Genomic DNA, 20,241 nt, shown 5'->3' with positions numbered 1-20,241 from the left:
TATTCAGTGCCTTAAGGATTTAAGTATAGCAGCAGTAAAACGTATTTTTGAAGTCTAACATAGCTCCACAAGCCTTCCTTGACAAACAAGAACACAGCACATCCAGGTTCTGCCAGTTGTGTTTTGATTACTTTTTTTTTGTCTCTCTGGACTCAAACAAAATGAAATGAAATTAAATTAACTGAAGACAACACACACAGATTCTGATACAGTAAAACTACTTTTTGAATTGTGTATACATATATATATTCTTACTTTCACTCTCAATTTGCTAAAAACAATAGAAAAACGCTGCTGTGGATAACTTTACAGTCAGTTATAATTTACTCAGGTCTCTGCCATCACTTAGTGAATGGACACAAAGTTTCTCAGGTGTATTTAATGAAGCATTTAGTTTATAATCAAATTTTCACTGTACTAACATTTTATAATACTGTTGATTCTAGAGGAAATCAATCATACTGTAAGAAATGTACAAGAAGCTTGCTACTAAAGAAAATTCACCTCATTACCAATAGAGAAAAGGAAAAGGGTTTAAAAAGAAACAGGAAAAAGGGGAAAATAGAGAATAAAGGGAAAGAAGCAAAGGGATAAAAAGGAGGGAGAAAAAGAACGTTGCAAACCTTAAAAGAGGTATATATACAAGACATAGTATTTGAATAGAACAAGGTTTGTAGTAATATTACAAAATAGCATGTAGAAATTACCTATGCCACTGTTGCAAAGTATGTAATTTGCTTTCTAAGTATCAACCAAGGAACGCTCAGAAGTAAAAATATACAATATATCATTTTACTTAACAAAGACTACATTTGTAAACTTCATACCTTTAAGAAAAATTGGCGTGTGCATATGCAAACTACCACACAAATATTTTAATATCCAATTGATTAGTTGCCAGACACAAGACCAGCACTAATTCTGAAAAAAATCAAAATAATTTTAATTGTTGTAAGATATTACACCATGAAAATTAATCCTAAAATTCAATTTACTTATAAAGAAATACCCTTGAAATGGATAAAAATACAATTTTTATTTTAAAACCTCATAAATAAATTAAATGTCTTAAAAAAAAAAAAAACAACAAACATTTATACTGAAATTAGGTGGATTTTCCTACTTACAGGGTACATGAAACGACTACATTACCTGAATGTTAAAAGATCAAGATCCCCTCAATTGTTTGATTGCTAAATATTATGCCAGATATTCAAAGGAAAAGCTTTACAGTCAGAGAAAAAAAATTATTTCTTTATTTTAAGTTATAACACAGAAGATAAACAGTGGACAACAGTGACAACACTGTATGACAGGTTCTGTCTCTTTCAGGCACTTTCATAACTCTGAAAATAACATGTTAAACGATTTATTTGAAAGGTAAAAATCCTTCCCTTTAGGAAGTCAAATTTCAAGAAATTAAGTATTCTTTTAAATGAATTATCACTCATTTTAAGTAGAATACCAACATTATGATGAGATGGGCCCCAAGGAGAAACAAGAAGTTTCATATCCCTTCCAAACCTAACCATTCTATGACTCCAAGTTGACTCAACAACCTTTCTGGAAGGCACCAGGTTCCTGGCATATGTTGAGGGACTCCTTGAGGAAATGACGCAGCAAAAGGACACCTCATCTCAGGGAAGCCCCAACCTCTGCTCGTGTATGGCATGGAAACAGCACACTAAAGGCAACAAAACCAATGAATCACAGGTCAGGATACACAGCACAGTCTGAACGAGGAATGTCATACCCAACCCAAATACACATTAGCACTGAAGAGAACAGATGTCACCTTCTTTGAAACAAATACTGAAAATTAATCCTAAGCAATCTCAGGGCTGTTTTCTTACATCACCAGCTTTCATCAGAGCCTTAATAGCTCTGGCCCTCATCTCAAGCTCCAGAAGCTCCAGCTGTTGTGCTGATGGCTGAACATCTTCTGACGGAGGAACAGGTAAGGTCGATGATTTGGGCTCCTTTGGGCTGGACTCTGCCAACCCCAGTATCTCATTCACACTTTTCTCAATGTCCTTCTGAAGGTCATCTATCTGACCAGCTCCACTCCTGACAGTGTTTTCTTGTACATCTGGGCCATCCTCTTCATTGCATGGGCCTTCTATGTCACTATCATATGCATCTGCATTTATGCTGAGGACATCACTATCTTCTCCCTTGCCTGTAACACAAACACAGTAATCACACAGTTGCCTAATACAACTGCTTTTATTTCAACTTACAAAATCATTTCTGCTTAAAGTATTACTCTACAGATTAAGAGAGGGGCAAAAAGATCTATGATTATACGACAACCAATTCCTATTTTTTCCTCCTTCAACTTTTAAGATTGATCTAATTTACACAATTATTAATGTATTTTTATGCCAATTTAAAAGAACATGCTGTACAGCAAAGCAGCAGTACCAGGAAAATTTATTCTATCCTATGAAATTATATGACCTATTTTCCTGATTAAAATGTCATAAGATTTTATATCACAAGAAAACTTCTGCAGGGCAAAATTGATTATTGTTTTTTATTTCTTAAGTAAACTTAATTTTCAAAATGTAACTTTCAAAAATAATTCTCAACTATTTTATGTATTTTAAGAGGAGTGGGTCAGTGTAGTCAGGCAAAGCACTAAAAATTAATAGAAACTCCATCTACACTGAAAGGTGTAACTATTCAGAATTTATCAAAAGTATTCCAGATGTATTTAACTTGATAAAACCATGGAGGAATTTATGGCTTTGGCTTTTAATAGTGACTGAAAGTTGGAGTCTGTTTTTAAAAATGTACTTAGAAGAGGCAGTGCAATAAAATAAAAGAACCTGAGTAAACGTTCTCACAATCTAGATACAGAGAGACTATTGCTTTTGACATATTGGCCTCAGAAGTTATTAATTCTTCACCAACCTTTGTATCCGTGGAAACTTACAGTAGGATTGGTTCCTTCTTAGAATAAAGTTACTGATTCTAAAGACTATAATTCTTTTGTTAATACCATTTTTACCACTTGCACAAGAGGAACAAATAAGGCTTTACAAAAAACGTTACTCTTTTTTTAAACATTTTAATATGCCTTTATGTACCCACATGAATTTGGGTTTAATTCATGAAAAGTGCCCAAAAAACCTTAGGAAATATCTATTTTTCTCAGGGTTTACAACATTCCTGCCATCCTGTAGATATGAGAAAAAAAAATCAATACTGACAACTTGAAAAGCTATAAATGCAATTTCTCTGCTTAAAAAACAAGGGAAGGGAGGAAAGAAGGACCAAAATATCTCAGAATGGTTTTATAAATAATACATTTTAAAGCATTAGTCCAAGGCTTTTACTGATTCAGGATTAAAGATTTTTATTTTTTTACTACAGATACTTTAAAAAAGATATTCAGACACCCCTCCTGATCACTCCATATCAGGCTATCATTCGTCACAGCATAGAAGTTCAGATTCAAGAATACTGCACGTTTACCCTGAGAATATACTCCTGATTTAGGATCTTAAATAGTCATTAATCTAGTACCTCATAACACATGTTTACTGGATTGCAAAAACTGGCCATAATATTGGTAGAGTATATTTGGGAAAATACACAGCTAATGTATGAGGCACCTCCTATGTTGTCTTCTCAAGTAACTGTTATGCTGAGGCTCTGCTTTCCAGGAAGTGGTTAAAAATCTGTCTGCCAGTGGGAGGTTGTGAAAAAATATCTAATTTTGCTTTGTTTCAGTGCACAGCTCTTGCTTCACTTGTTAACCTGTCTTCTTGAGTTTTTCTCATTTTACTTTTCCAGTCATCTCCTCTACCCTATTGAGGAACAATTAAGTGAGGGATTGGCATGTGCCTACTGCTGGGTGGGCTCAGCCCACCATAGGATTCTTTTTGGAATTAAATGGCCACATTAAGAAGAAATGAAATACTAAGTCATTCATGATTGTTCCAGACTTCATAAGGATGAGGAAGGTAGGCAGAACAGTTTTGTGTTCTATTCAGAATTTGGAACCTCTAGTATTGTATAATACAGTGTTCCTACAAGCTTATTGGCCTACAGATGTTTAAGGAGCTAACGGGCTTTATTTCCCTCTTTATCTTTTTTTTTCCCTCATTATCTTTTTCATTTGATAACTTCTACTTTTTCCTTCATCTACAGTTGCAAAATTCACTTTAGAACACCTAATTTCATTTTTAAATTTTATTTTATTCACTTCTGCTTATCCTCTCATTCTGTCCTTTTCTTCCTATAGCATCTCAGGCTGCATCACAGAACGATTGGAGCTATACTTTTTAACTTATATTGATATTCTTAATAGCTTTTTAAAGATAACATCTTGAGTGGAGCCACTGTTATTGTCTAAAGCCATCATGATCCTCTAGTTGGTTAAGTCATAAAAAACAACTATGCAATCACCTGCAACTGTCATCAGTTCCCTTTGATAACACAAAATTGGAAGAAATCTGCAGGAAATCTGTCAGTCCTAAGATCCCTCCATTTAGTACAGCAAGCAACATTTAAAGGATTCCTCACAAAGTCATAGCAACTCACTCCTAGAAGTTTTGATGCTTTTGTTACGACTTTCCTTCTCCGTTTAACTCCTGTCACTAACTACTTCAGAAAAGAACACATTTCACAAAGTAATTACAAAAGACATCTTTTAGAAAAGCATTCTGAATAGTGAAAAAGAAGTTGCAAGATACAAATAATGTTACATCTTTAGAAAAGAGAACTCAAGCTTAGACGAAGTTGCAACATTCTTTGAGTGGAAAAGCTATTTCTGATGTTTTTGCATATAGCTAGTCCAAATGAAAATAAACACACTGAGACAGAAACACCTACAGTTCTAGTGCTCCGTGCACAAACTACTACCAGCAGTTATAATACAGTGCTGATTTAATGACTAAAATAAAACAAATACTGTTGCAGGTTAAAAATACTATTTCCCTGTGTAGGAAGTACTCAAATGTGCACCAATAACTTTCTTGCCTTTGCATCTTCTATTCTGCCAATCACTGAATGTCTCACCCACTATATTTTTGCATTTAAAAAGAGAAAGTGTGGAAGACAAAATGTTCATCCTCAGTGATTCAAAGATTTGAGTGCGTACTTCTATTGGCACTGATTTCAAGTAAAATATGCCAGTGAACAGGAGTGGTGGGTGTCAAGCACCATTTTGTTGGACCTCAGCTCTACACAATCAAACAAGGCGAGGTATCATATATCAAGACTGAATGAAGTGACTAAATTATAAGCAGCCCTTTGGCAAACAATTATTATAATGGATTTCTATGAAGGCAAAAACAGTACTGTAGACTCACATGATCACCTCAATGTAGAGTAAAACTGACACTCAAAGAATTCAGCAAATAGTAATAGCTGAATTACATACAAAATAGAAAAACCTACACATCAAGAAACTTAAATGACTGAAGTTCCTCTTCAGTTGAAAAACAAGAAATGAAGAGGAAAATGACCCTTGCAAGAAGTTGGACTAGAAAACTTTGAAAAGCTGTAATTTGCTTCGAGACACAAAAAACTCTCCATTCCTACAGATTTAAGAAGCCAAAGTTCCTACAATGTCTTCTTCAATGTTCCCATCACATTTTCTGGAATTGGGCCCAGGGGAGAAGTTGTAACCTTACACCACCTGATTTCTAAGAGAATACTTCTCTGTGATTGCAGCTACTATTCACAAGAGAGCAGTGCATAACCTGGAATCAGTCACTGAGCAACACTGAGAAAACAAAATTTCAGCTTTCTCTACTGAATACCTTGTTTTGATTCCTGACCTTCCAGCTTGCTGTCTTCTCTCAGAGAAGAAGTTGAGTCTATACTGTTGTCCTGTCTGGAAAAAATTAAGAAAACATTTTAATCAGTATAATTTACAATTTAACATAAACTTTTTAAAGAAACTAATGAAATTATGAGGTAGGCCCAATAAGCCCACTGCAGTAGGAATCAAGGCAGTAGGAACATACAGACTGCTAATCTGAGCAAACAAAACAAACCTGAAAACAAACCTTTTCTGCTTTGCCTAGTAATACACAAGGATAAAGCAATTATTTCCACTATAACCTAGTCTGTCAGAGTAAGCATCCTCAGCAGTTATAGCTGAGGAACTACAGCTTCTCGTTTAAGAGCTTTTCTCTAAAACTCACCATAAATTGTCACACAGTTAAATGACTTGGAAAAACTATAGTTTCTGCTGCATTCAAATACTATTTACCATTTTACCTGGAAAGCAAAAAGGTATTTCCACAAAGTTATGACTACCCACCACTACCTAACTCTCCAATACCACAATCTCACAGTTTCACAAAGGGATACTTTAATTTTTAATTTTAATTTAATTTAATTTAAATTTTAATTTTTAAAATTAAACGTCAACTCAGCTGTTACATTGTATCCAGTACCTGCACGCCTCTATTCCTTCTATTTAAGGATTTATACACTTCACATCAACTAGTTATACAAACTCCAAAATACACTGAAACGTGCAAGAAGGACACAGGTGGAAGGACCCAGAATCACAGGAAGAGTTCAAACGCCACGTTTAGTGAGCATTTTACCAGTAGAATTGCCCGTTTCCTGAAGGGGCACTGCTTGTGTAGCACTGGTTTCATGTATAGTAATATGGAACCAATGCAACTACCCTGCCTGTGGGAGCTTAACGTTATAAAAAAGATGCAGTATTCTGACATCATAGATGTAAATACGATGACTAACAACTTGTTTTTCAGTAATGGCCTTAAGGGTTTTCCTAAAATTGAATATTGATCTACTTTCCCCACGCTCTCCAAGTTGCTTTTTTTTTCCTAGGTGTCCAACACTTATGTCAGAGAGGAAAATACTGTAATATTCCTGGACATCTTGGTCTGAGTGGCAGTTATTTTCATTTCTATTTCCTTTTCTGAAGAGGCAAAGGCTACAAATCAACAGATTCTTATTTTTCTCCCACTTCTTTTAGTGATTGGAAAATAAGTGTGTAAAAGTAGCATGCAATAATTGATTATGGAGAATGTGAGCTGTTTTCATAATGCATACAAAATAGATTTTAATCCACAAAAATAGATTTTTTAATGTTACACACCTTAATAAAAGAAAGAGAAATGTACTGCCCAACGCCATTACAATAAACGGAGAACAGAGTATTTACTGTGACGAATTTTTTTCAGAACTCAGTGAAATCCTTTCAGCTTGTTTTCCTACTTGGTCAACTCAACTGGAAACGACAAAGAATGAAAAATGTGCGCTTCTCCCAAGATTTTCAATGTCAAGCATCAGTATGCAGACACTCATAATTCACCCTCAAACCTGAGGCTAGTCTAGCCAGCAAGTACAATGGAAGGTCTGGGAGTAAGGTATCAAATAGACTGTAAAATCAGAAGGTGAATTCCTGAAATAGACCAGGCCCTGCAAGTAGGCAAATTCAGGGACTTTAATGGAACACCAGACACCCCAGAGATCAACAGTCTGAGTGTCAGCCCCTGGGGACAATCACAGGCCCGCTCCTGCCATCGGACAGGCCCACATGCACAAGGACATCTGAGCAGCAACTGCAGTGGGGATACAAACCTTGTGGGCTAGTGTGCCAGAAACTGGGGAGAGCTGTGGATCTGGTCCAGCTACTCAGCTACTGGTCGGCAGATCTGGAATGAACCATCTGATTTTTAGTGTTTTGTTTTGTTTGGTTTTTTTTGTTTTGTTTGTTTTGTTTTGTGGGGGGTTTTTTTGTTGTTTTTTTTTGTTTGTTCGTTTGTTTGTTTTGTTTTGTTTTTCTTTTTTTTTTTTTTTTTTTGTAAAAAACTCTTAGCAATTTCTTATACTTAGTCACCTAACTCTTGACCAAAATAGGGTTGTGATATACCCCTAAGCAGAAGCTGCTTAGGCTGCCCCCACTCCTACCCCATCCTCCTTCACATACACGGTTCATCATTTTGAACGGAGTAGTCAGCTCTGCACTGGACAGCAATGTGTCACTTGAAAAAGCCTGATCTTGCACCAGTAGTATCAGGCAACAAATTTCACATCTCTGGTACCACCTTGAGGTCTGATGAGGAATTATAATAATCTCTTTGACAGAAAGCTCAGTGACCTCTACAGTTCAAACAATGGTTGTGAAATTATCTACACCCATTTCAACAGCCACTTAAAAAGAAATACTGAAAAAATTCACACACTGAAACTTGATGTAAGGTTTCCTCCTGTTGCCTTCACTCTATTAATGATTATAGCAAAACCATATGCCTTTAAAGACTTCCTACTGTAAGCAAAAGAATTTTTAGAACCCAAAAGTACTTTAACAGCATGTTTTACTCTCTCAGAATTGATGGGATTGGACTGTATTGCTGGTGAATCTCCACGACTTCCTTTTACAGGCAGTCATTTTGCACCATCTACTGGCCCACCAGATGCACTTCAGTTCAGTTTTACTTTCAATCCATTAACCTTGTGTTGTTTGCTAGTGAAAAATACTTTTTTCCTAATCACCTATACTGTGGTTTAGATTTAAAAAAACACAGTACAATATCATGTCTTCAAATAATGGGAGCAGAAGATATGCTAATCTAAAATTAAGGGACAGTATACCAATTTAATACCCTCTTCTTTCTAGTGACAACAGTTATTTGCAGTTCCCTCTTTTTATAAGTCCTTAAAGACACTTCTCCCTCAGAGATGACAATTATGTTCAAAGTCCCTCTTCCAAGCAATAAACTTAGCATTTTTAATTTATTTTTTTAAACAGACCAACAATTTCACAGTATGATCTTTTCAGCAGAAGGAAGCTAACTACAGTTACAGTTTGTTGATGACAAATGCTGTAAATTTAAATTTACCTTGTTTTATGTAGAGCCAATTTCATATTGGCATGCTCCACACTAGTGCAGTGTTTACCTGGGTTCACACATGTGGATTCTGTACACAGTTTGTTACAGAAATTTGCATAGCTGTCAAAGGCATTTGGGTTTGAGGGTCAATTGGTAACACAACTCCAGTAGATTATGCAAAGTGAGGTAAGACAGCAGAACAGGTTAGGAAAAGGGCTACTGGTCACAGGAGTGGATGGCTAAGGATTAAGACAGTAGCACTGCAATAATGGGGGTTAGGATACCAAGTTTCAGTGGTAACTGGGGTTGGAAACCAGGAGGGAAAGTTCTGTGAGGGAAAAACATAACTTAATGAAGTGGAGAAGAAAGTCTGAAAACATGAGAGACAGTCATGCTGATACTTTCTTACTGGGCTTTCAATTATCACTAAGAAACATTCACCTAAATCTCCTATGTGAGGGTTGAGTTCAGTACCTCTGCTATTCTTGACATAAAGATAATGTACTGTCATGAATTAAAATATGCTTCTGCACTTATTTCAAAGTCTAAAAAACATTTCTGCAATCCCAAGTCCTTGTCAGGACTTTTGTTCTGAGGATAGTTTTCAATGACAAATGAGAACTAAAATAATTTTCAGGAAGCAATTAAAAAAGTAAAGGAAATAAAGCTCTCATAAAGTAGTGTTCCTTAAGAAAGGTATCTCAAAGATGCTAATCAAAAAGTTTAATGAGCCATGAAAATTCCATCAGTCCTGTTACAGGTGTAGTTTGAGGACATCACAAGAACAGAAGACAGTGAACCAAATTAGCCATTAGTCACTCAGTGACTCATGTAGCCTGTTGTTCCAGTGATTCCAAATGGTGAAGATAACCCAATTGTCCCACAGGGGCAAATACCAGATGGCAATTCCATTCTTGTGAACTGCCCAGTACTCAGGAGTACAACATGTCAGAACAAGGCAAAACTTTAAACCGCCAACCTTTCTAAAAGAAAACAAGCAGAAACTGCACTTATGATTGCAAAGTAGAAAAAAACCTATAAATTCTTTAAAGAGCAAATATTATAATTTAAATTTTCATTCAGTGAAAAAAATAAACCCATTAAAACGTTGAAAGCAAAAGGTCCTTTATTCACACACACGTGAACATATGATCACTATAATAATACTAGCATACTTGTTCTTTCAATAATGTTTTGCTGTTATGGCATTTAACTTACTTTCATTCCTTCTGCTGGAGGGTATTTAAAAAGCCAATTCAGGTAACAGGAAAGAAATAGCTCAAGAACATAGCTCTTGAATGCGGTGGGAAGAATTACTTTTTGGTTTTGCAAGGCATTATTTGGCTCTTTCAATTAAATATCTGATATTTAATTGGAAAGTTGGTATACAGTAATTCTCCTGGTTTAACGGTACTCCAGTGAAGATAGTAACACAGAAACAGTAACAAAAATCTGAGAATTGCATAGACAAAAATCTCTAGAGAGCTCACAAGTAATGAAATAAATTATTGCAACAGCAATTTGCAGTTAATGTCAAACATAGGCCCTGCCTCTTCAGTTCTTCTGCACAGTTATTGCAAGATTTCTAGTGCTTAACATAGAAGAAGCCAGTGACAAAAGAGCAAATGTTTCACATATTAATGGAAGTATGTGAAGCTTTGATAGAGCTGACATTTAGGGAAAAGCCCCACTTTGGCTGTAGAACGAGGACATGAGCAAAAAAAAAATTACAAAGGAAGATTCAATTTACAATTAGATGTGATACCACCCAAAAGCTTCAGATAAAGACCTGGATTGTGCAATTTTCCGTGGACCTGGAGAAACTTTTCTAAAGCCCTGCTACTTTAAGCTGTTGCAGACAAGAAGCAGGTCTTTAAAGACAGAGAGTCATTTACCTATTTTAGGGGGCGGGGGGGAAGACACAGCTCAAACTATACCCTTCTAAGGAAGCCTATAAATTTTTATATACTTGTAATTTCTTGAGATGTATTGATTAAAACTTTCTGGATTTCTGTTGATATATGCATATTGCTGAGGTATGTCTGGGTTTTTTTAAAGGACAAAAATGAAAGAAGCAAACTGATGTTTACATCAGTTAAGATGCTTGGAATTAGAGTAAGACTTTCTATTCACTCTTTCCCTTTCCACGTTTACACTACCATAGAAACAACTAATACAAGTCAGATTTAAAACAAAAAAACCCTATGCTTTGGTTTTACAACCTTAATAGAATGCAGGAAAAAGAAGTCAATCACCCAAAAATCACAAGGAAGAAAGACAATCTAGGAAGAACCAACAGTGAGATTATAAAGAGAAACTGCCCTTCATGTTATGAAAAGTCTTTTCTCTTCCAAGAGATGACAAATTCACCCACTTAAACTCAGACTACGGTTATAAATATACTAATGATTACAAACAACCAAAATTGTTAGCAATGCAATTTTCACTATTTTTTCATGGTTGCATGTTTAGCTTCTCTGCTTGTTGACTTGTTGATGAAACACATTTTCTGAAGTTTTGCAAACTTGCATTTATAATTATTTACACACAGGTTGCAAAGAAGCTACCCTAACACCCAAAGATTAGCCCTAATTAGTAAAAAAGCCTGGTTAACATTTACAGTTGTAAAACCATAATACTGGTCTGCTTACTGAGTGCTGGACTTTAACATAAAACCTTAATTTTCCTCATTTCCTCCTATCCCTTTTTTTTTCTATCATCCAAACAGCTTTCCCACTTTTTTTTTTTACTGCTGGCACACAGCTGAACCCATGAGCCACAGTTCTCAGATAGCACCCGTGTGTGTAGCACACTATTTTTTAAAGGGAAAAGAAAAGCCACAATTCCTAAACCAACACATCTCGCCTGCCCAGTCTGAAGGGGTCTGAAATCTTAAACTATCAGGATAAAGACAGAGATACAAGAGCAGGGGGCACCTCAACCATTGTTTGCAAAAGGAAGCAATCTGCTCCATAACTATGACGAACAAGCCTCAGTTTCTTTTACTTTTTTAAAACACAATTTTTTCTTGATTTTGCTGTCAATTACTGAAACCTTCCTACTTGACATGGGCAAATAGGTTAAGTGGTGTCTTCAGATATCCACTAGTTAAAAATGGTAAAGCCCTCTTGTTTTTCTTATTTTGGTGTTTCATCCATTAATTTCCTCTTTTTAGATTTTTACCAGCTCAAATAATTTCCATATAAGCAAGAATTTACCCAATCTATTGTAACTAAGGGTCATAAATACATGTCTCAATAGTAGCAAACATCTAGCACATACAGAACCACCTCAATGAAACCTAGCAGCACAAATTCTGCCATAACTCTTGAAGATAAAGAACATTTAATGTATTTTGCAATAGTAAAGAGCTTGTGAATTAGGCTTTAAAAAAAAAAACAAACAACAAACCCAACACATAATTTCTCCAGAAATCAAAATCCTGAGGCATTTTTCGTGGTTTACTTAGCCAAAAAGTCTTTCTTCTCATTCTATTTAGAAGTTCGCTGACAAGACATCAATCGCTTAACAGAGACTCCTTTACACATAGACCATATATTTAGCATATTTTGTAATATTTTATTTTTTCTATTTGCTTTTTTAAACAGCCAGCAGAGAGAAATGTCCAAAATAAGAAAATTAATGCTCATGTGCCCTAATACAGACTCTATTCACAGATCATGTAAACAACAAATAGCAAAGAGGGATACAGTAACAAAATGGGCTCCAAATGGAACATTAAAAGAAATAGTGTCAGAAGTATACAAATTGTATCATGAGAAAAAAAAAATTAAATATAATTTAGTATCGCTCTGTTTTCTGGTATATTTATATGATGAGATGCGATCAAAGAAAATTACTTCATTCAACAACTGCACAGCCTGCTCTGAATCAAAGACAGAATCAGAAGCCAGGTCTCCATTAAATAAAAATACTGACCAGAGTGTGAAATTTGGATTACTACCAACAGTAATTTGGATTACTGGTACTACTGGTAACTACTCCTATTCAGTAGGTTTAGATAAACCAACAAAACCAGTAGCTAAGAGGTACCTGAATCTGCCCAGCACTGGTGCACTGTCTTGTACTCAGAGGTTTATTAAGTGTGCGTTGAATCTGTGGACCAGCTGAAACCAGGTCAGTACTGAAAACACAAAAGCTAATTCATCTTCTAGAAGCAAGTTAGCCTCATAAGATTTGATTTGTTGTGAGTGATAACTAGTAACTTTCTTTTCCCTTTCACTACTTCCATAGAAACTATCAAACAGGTAAACTCTTTCTGACAAAGAAATGGTCTTCAATAAACAGACAAGCATTTTAAGAAAAAGTTAAAAAATGCTGGCCTTTACAAAACTGACAGATGTCAAAAATAAAAAACCAGAAGTTTCTGCTCTTGAGATACATTCTGTATCATCCCTAACAGAGGACATTGACTGTCAGTGCTGCTTCAACTGCGGCAGGATGAAGGACCAGAAAGAAAATGCAAAGGATAAACCAAAGCTGAAATGAAAACATACTTACAAAATTCACTGACCTGCTTTAGCTCACACAAAGAGAGTTAACCTAAACCATAGCCTTCTGTTGCAGGCTACAAGTGTGAACATCTAATTACCACAACTCAGCTGATGGGTGGTATGCCACTAGGAACTCAGTTACGTGCTTAAAAACACATTTAATATTATAAAGTGACAAGTTCATGTTTCTAAGTTTAGTGCTTGCTAATGGTCACAGCTAACAGTCATTCAACTGAAGTAATTACTTCATTAAGGATATAGCATTAGGGTTTTTTAATTGTATATTTTATAATTCTCATGAAAAATCTCTGCATTGTTCAGTCTTCCTAAAGTAAGTTTAAGTGTTTTGTCTTTTACTCACTGACTGACTGAATCGTCTCCAGTCTTGTCTCCTCCATTTCCCTCCTCGTCAGTATCAGAATCAGCTCCCATCCTGCCTAGATATACACAGTTTCAAACATGAAAATTAATTAAAATTAATTACATTAATATATACTTAACAGTGTGTGTAAAGATATATATGTATATAAAGTAGCTAGAAAGAGTGTAAATCCTGTTGAGGCAGACTATTTTCTGGTGTATGGTGAAGCCTAAAAGTTTCATACATACCTTCAAGTATTTTCAACAGGTTTTTTTCAGATAACAGCTCCAACTGCTCCATGCAAAGTCTTTTGATTTCATCCATGGAACAGTTCTGAGAAAACAGATAAGACAGATCACAAACTACTAAAAAATTCTGAAAAAAGAGTAATTATAAACATAAGTAGTGCTGCAATTGTAATGAATTAAGAGTTAACTAGGATTGCATGCCCCTCGCATGTTCTGATCTGCATTGATGCAATTACTGTAGAAAACTAGATGTTCCAATTTTGACAACTCCCAGAAACAGCATATGTGTAGTTTTTCTCTGAAAAATTAAGCAATACACAGTATCAGTTCATTGATGTGTGGCTGGGAGTTTCCACTGCAGCTGCAACACTGAGCATTATAAATACCAGACCATATGTGTGAAGCATGGAATAGCAAACAACTGCAGACCTGGTTACTCCTAATTGTCCATCACTTGGAAGGAAATGGATGACGTAATTAAGTGTGCAAAGACCAGAGCCAACTTTTGGATATAAGTTCACAAACTGAAGAAAATAATGCTACTGACAACACACAAACAGTTGCGTGTCACAACACTGAAAATAAAAGAAATATGTAAACTGTGATCCATTTCTCATGCTCAATACATCTATCACACCTTTTGATGACATAACGTGGTAATTTCACACTTTCAAATGAGCTATGACACCACATACAAGTTACAAAACTAGGAAGTGCTGAACATGTTGTAACACTCAAAATCCTGCAGTAGGTTTGGTTCTACACCATCAGGCAATTGCCTTACAAACTCAGTGATGTCTTTGCTTTCAGCTGCTCAATGTCTTTTCTTCTCCCAGAGATGAGAAATGGATGAGACTGTATGCAATTCAGTACGTATTTAAAACGAAAAAATCCTGCCTCACTTATATTAATAACACTACTCATTCAGATAAAAACTAGAGACAAAAATTTTAAAACTATAAACATCACACAAATGGCACTTCACCTGCAGTATCTTCTTCTGCACAGACTGTCAGCCTAACATTTTTCATATGTGCTGCTGTTCACAAGATTCCAAAGGCATATCTCAAAGCCAGTAAAACACTAGCTTTAGTTCACAGAAGTTACAGCTTCAGAAGCTGTTTATCAATAATGCACTTTATTTTCTTATCTCAGACAGTACTTTAATATCATACAAAGAAAACCAGCTGACATAAACAGAAATCAACATTAACAAATCATCATATTAATTAGCAAACAAAATTACTGAATTTACTCTTTGCACTTATGAAACTCCTTTTGCATTTAACTAAACAGTACAGAGAGACAGTATAAAAATAAGTCTACAGTTCGGCAATCGCTGATCAGTAGAAAAAAAGAGTAATCTAGAATAACTTCAATAAATATTTAAACACTCTCACTTCCAGATTAGGAAAACTACTTAAGAAAAGTACTTGACTTGACAGAGACTACTGAAGAAATATACAGGCAGCTTTTAAATTTTAAATCCACTAGACTTGAGAGATAAATATGCTTTCTTACACAAGCATTCAAGTTCATTACAGGTATATCAATTTTAAGTTTATTTCAGTACCTTTAAAGTATCAGGCAGCATCTTCTGTAGTTTCTTCTCCCCTATGACACAGAAACACTGTTGAAGCATTTCCTTTTTGTCCGCAATGTAGAAACTGACAGGTTTGAGCGACACTGTGAGATCTAATCCTCCTTCTTCTACATCACTGGGTTGTTCAGTTTCTTCCACTTTTTCTCCAGATGGTACATTGCATTTTGCTTCCTAAAATCAAGAAGGGCAAGTATAGTTTTCACATTTTTTAGTGAATCAGAAAAGAAACTCGCAGCTTCACTTACGCTTGCAATAGTTTTCCCTTCAATAATAGCCAGGTACATCTTACCATGGACTTCTCAGGTTCCAGCGTTTCACACTGCAAGGTAACCGCATTACAGAATCTACATTTTTGATTACTGAAACCATCCTTATGCTAGGGAAATTTTTTAAAATCTTCAAGAGGCAAAGAGTACTTGTAAACATTAACTGGGAAATATTATCTGCAAATGCCTAACTGCTGCTAACACGTGAAAGCATACTTCAAAGCAGAAGCAATCCATCCCTCTGATTTGCTGTGGAATTAAATCACAAGAGTTCATCATTTAAAGCTACCCTGCTAAGACAGACATTGGTACATAATTCCCTGCGTGACACAGGGAATAAAGAAAGATGGACTTAATATGAGAATATTAAAAAATACATCTTCTGTACATCAATGCATTACTTCTATAATAATAATAATTATTATTATTATAATGATAATAATAATAAGCAACCAGCTAGATATATACTTTGACTGCCTCAGAATTCACTCAGACGTGCAGGTACTCGCAGTTTTGTATTCGCCCTCGAACACCTCCTTGAGCAGATTCACAACGCCACAAGCGTGAGAACCACGACCAGGGACACCCCTGGGCTTGTGCCCCACATCCCTTAACACCCTTTTCACCCGGGAAAACACAGACTGGTTTCCCGGGGCGGTCCGGACCGTGCCTGCCATGGGTGCCTGTGCCGCTCTCTTCGCAGCCGCCGTGGCTTGTGCCGCCCTTCCTGCAGCCATCCCACGGCACGGAACACACGCAGGCCTCTGCCGCCGGAGCGGGGTCGGGCAGGCTCGGGGCGGGTCGGGACGCGCCCGGGACGGCACAGGAGGGACAGCACCGCCCGCACCCCCGGCGCGCCCGCGATACCTCCGGGACAGCGTGGCTGGACTCGGTGCTCCGCCGCTTCCTGTCGCTGCCGTCCGTCCCCGGGGCTCCCTCCGGGCAGCAGGAGCGCGAGCGGCGCCGCTTCTTCTCCTTGGAAGATTTCCTGCCCGGCATCGCCGCGCTGTCTCGGCGCGCCCCGGGCCGCGCCCCGCCGGGGACGGGCGGGACGAGGCGGCGCTTCCGGCAGCGGGAGCGCGCAGCGCCCCTGGCGGCGGGCGGGCGGCGGCACCGGCCCGCGGGAGCCGCCTCAGCCCCGGCCCCGGCCCCGGCCCCGGCCCCGGCCCCGGCCCTGGCCCTGGCCCTGGCCCTGGCCCCGGCCCCGGCCCTGGCCCTGGCCCCGGCCCCGGCCCCGGCCCTGGCCCCGGCGTGCCCCCCGGGCAGCGCTGCTGCACCGCCGGCCTTCGGAGCGGCCCGGGGATGCTTTTGTTTGTTTGCTTGATTGCGCGATTTCTTGGGGTTGGCGGGGTGACGCTAAAACCGTTTCCAGCCGTGGGCAGCCCGCCCGTTCACACAGGTATCTTTGATCTAGGGTCTAGAAAACATGTCGTACGGGGAGGGGCTGAGGGAACCTCGTCTCGGGGAGGCTCTCGTCGCTCTTGTCAACCCCCTGAAAGGAGGTTGTAGCCATTTGGGGGCCGGTCTCTTCTGCCGTGCCTGCAGTGAGAAGACTGGAGGAAACGGCCTAAAGCTGGGACAGAGGACATTCAGGTTAGAGATAAAAAGAAAAAATAAAAATAAATAATTCCTAGTGTGGCCAGGCACTTGGAATAGTTTTCCGGGCAGGCAGTGAAGTCACCCTTCCTGGAGGTATTCAAGAGGCGTCTAGATCCAATGCCGGGTGATTGGGTTTAGTGGTTTAGGTTTTACAATGGTACTGCCAGGTGGACAGTCAGACCGGGTGATCTTCAAGTTCTCTCCCAACTTTGATAATTCTGTGATGATTCTGTTCTCTGTAACTACTGTTTAATCCTGACCTTTTCCCAGTCTTTCAACCTGTTTCAGCAGTGCAAGGACTTGCATACTTTTCCCCTGCCAGCTCTTTGGCATTGCCAATAACTTTGGAAAAACAGTAATTTTAGTTTTACTGTGATACTTCATGCGTGTTGGAGAAGTGAGACACTAGTATTTATCAGGGGATGCAAACAATTAGGAATCACAGCAGAGAAGCCTGTTAAAGGCAAGTGATCACCTTGTGCAATTCAGTAAGACACTGATCAGCCTTCTGTCACCAACCACCAAGATTAGCTATAGAGGGAATTTGGTCTGTTATCCTAAGGAGGACAGTCAGTTGAAAATGAAGACCAGGAGAGAAAAATGTCCATCATTACACAGAAAGAATTGTATTAAGAACCTCCTTTTTTGTGCAGAGATATGCAATGATTTTCTTCTTTATTAAATGCACTGGAGTGTCTGTTTTTCTATGCCTGTTTTATTTCCCAGTTTCAAACATGTTGCCTTTTAGTTTGTTACTGTCCATATTGTTTTGGATCTTCATCAGTTGGGGGGTAATTGGCCCGTTTAGTTAGAGACCTGCTGAATGCAAGTTGAAGAAAGCTAGCGGTGATCAAAAGTGCTGTCTTCAGATGATATATAACGCTTGGGCTGACATTGTTTTCCAAAAGGGTTAGAAGAATTTATTAAATACCATCTGTTCTTTTTTCAGCAAGTTTGAGTCCCTGCAGAAGTGGATAGTGTTAGAATTGACCCTGATCTGTCTGTGTTGTTAGATTACCTGACAGGTGGGAATACATCATCACATTTATCATCAGAAAATGACTGCCTTAGTGTACTCTGAAGATGGCAGAGGTAATGTAATTAGGAAACACAGATGTGGGGTCTGTGAGTTTGAGATGAAAATGGGATCACTTGAGCAACTATGAGGAAAATAACAGGTTAAGTAGTGTATGCCTAGGCACACAAACTGTGTTTTCAATTAATGCACCATCTACTCAGAATACAGAAGCTAACGGGGCATGCTGATAAAAAGATTTCTAACAATACTGGAATTTATGTGATCTCAGGCTTCAAACTCTACTGTCAAAAGGGGTAGTTCATATCGAACGCATTTTTTTTCTGTGTTTGATACAGATCAACAGTGGTGTGGTCCACATTTGCAAATTTATCTTTGCAATTGGAAAGTCTAGAAATGAAACTTCCCACCAAAACTGAAAGCTCAATCTCTACAGTGCATAAATGTCAAAAATCCATTAGAAGAATAGGATATCTCAAAACACCCAGATACTCTTCAGGCTGTCAACAGCTGCAACTTGTTGCTGAACATTTTATTTCACTGTCTACTCAGTATACATTTTGAAAAGCTGGGAAATACCTGGTGTTCCTAGACTTTGGATTTGTTGGTAGTTTAAAGAGAAAGACAAAAAAAGCAATCACAGTATATAGTAATGGATCACATTCAGCTATGACAGCTTAACTATTTTTAAACAAAAAAATTTCACGCCATTGGAACCAGAAGGTTGTAACATTTCCTAAAGCATTTACAGTTACCTCTGTAGTACTAATCTATAGATTATTTGAGTGTATTACTTTATAAAGAAGTGACTGCATCCAATGATTCATGAGTATTTCAATGTACAGTGCTTTTAATGAAATAGGTTTGCAGAGTGAAGTTAGCCTATTTGTCTGTAGCCTGAACACAACTGAGTAGCTAGAAGTCTGCTTAATTAGGTCCTGATGAGAGAAAGGGGCATCACAATAATGATTTAGACTTACAAAACCCTTGTGATACAAGTATCCCAATTTATGTGACTGTAGTGCCCACTTGTTTTGGCAACTATAGCAGTTAGTGCTGACCTCAGCCAGTTTTGATTCCTCTTTTAGTTCCCCAAGAAGACATTTTATACAGTGTCCTGAGTTCTGGTCTAAGTGGATCCCAGGTATTTCCACTTTATAAAACCCAAGGCACGCCTAATAACAAAGCTTTAAAATAAGGTGCTATTATGTGCTGTTTCCTGATCTCAGATCTTCCATTCTAGCTTAGAAAAAGATGCCAAAAGAATTTTGTCATCTACTGAGAGGCTTTGAATTCTTAGCAGAAGACACATCTCTTTCAGGGGCTCTTGAAACCTCTCAAGCATATTTTCACTATCCCCTGATGAATCAAATCAGGAACATGTAGCACACAGATCAACTCATCTGTAGTGCTGTACATAGCAACCCAGCTCTGAGCTCTGTGATAGGCATGTCTTTGTTTTCAGTGTCCTCTGCTCTCAAAAGATTGAACACCGTGGACCTCGTGCCTGGCATGTTTCCTCAGTATAGGTTTAATGAGCATTCACTGGAACAGAAACTTCATCCTGGTGACATCCCTTAAGGTGTTCTACTTGTTTGTGACCTCAGCAGCAGATTGTGTAGTACACTTACATGTATTTGTGTGCTTAGGTACATGCAAGCTGACATGAACCACAATGGAGTTTTAAACAGTGTTATTTAAAACACAAGCAAACGATTTCCCACTCTCTCTGTTTCCCCAGACAATGCTAGATTACAGAATGGTTGGGTATCACAGTACACTT

At 37.8% G+C, this 20,241-nt stretch overlaps 1 protein-coding gene across 1 annotated transcript; it reads right to left on the bottom strand.

Moving 5' to 3' along the window:
• Window positions 1–1,233: 1,233 nt before the first annotated feature.
• CAAP1 (caspase activity and apoptosis inhibitor 1) lies at window positions 1,234–16,858 on the bottom strand. Its single transcript, XM_050329410.1, has 6 exons — window positions 16,691–16,858; window positions 15,528–15,728; window positions 13,955–14,039; window positions 13,707–13,782; window positions 5,775–5,848; window positions 1,234–2,179 (listed from the first exon to the last, which is right to left on the bottom strand). Exons 1-6 carry the CDS (start codon window positions 16,820–16,822, stop codon window positions 1,836–1,838), a joined length of 912 nt encoding a protein of 303 aa, XP_050185367.1. The 5' UTR covers window positions 16,823–16,858; the 3' UTR covers window positions 1,234–1,835.
• Window positions 16,859–20,241: the final 3,383 nt, after the last annotated feature.

The sequence above is a fragment of the Myiozetetes cayanensis genome, unplaced genomic scaffold (genome assembly GCF_022539395.1).
Source record: "Myiozetetes cayanensis isolate MyiCay16 unplaced genomic scaffold, myiCay2020 scf4, whole genome shotgun sequence".
NCBI lineage: Eukaryota > Metazoa > Chordata > Aves > Passeriformes > Tyrannidae > Myiozetetes > Myiozetetes cayanensis.
Note: the sequence above shows the minus strand (reverse complement) of the source record. Positions and strands in the feature narration are given on the sequence as shown.

Excerpts from the sequence above, each read along its gene's own strand:
- CAAP1 (XM_050329410.1), bottom strand. The coding sequence starts at position 16,822 with ATGCCGGGCAGGAAATCTTCCAAGGAGAAGAAGCGGCGCCGCTCGCGC. Across the intron at positions 5,849-13,706 it reads GGAGACGATTCAGTCAGTCA|ACAGGACAACAGTATAGACT; the intron begins GTGAGTAAAAGA and ends AATTTTTTCCAG. Across the intron at positions 2,180-5,774 it reads AGGTCAGGAATCAAAACAAG|GCAAGGGAGAAGATAGTGAT; the intron begins GTATTCAGTAGA and ends TTTGTGTTACAG.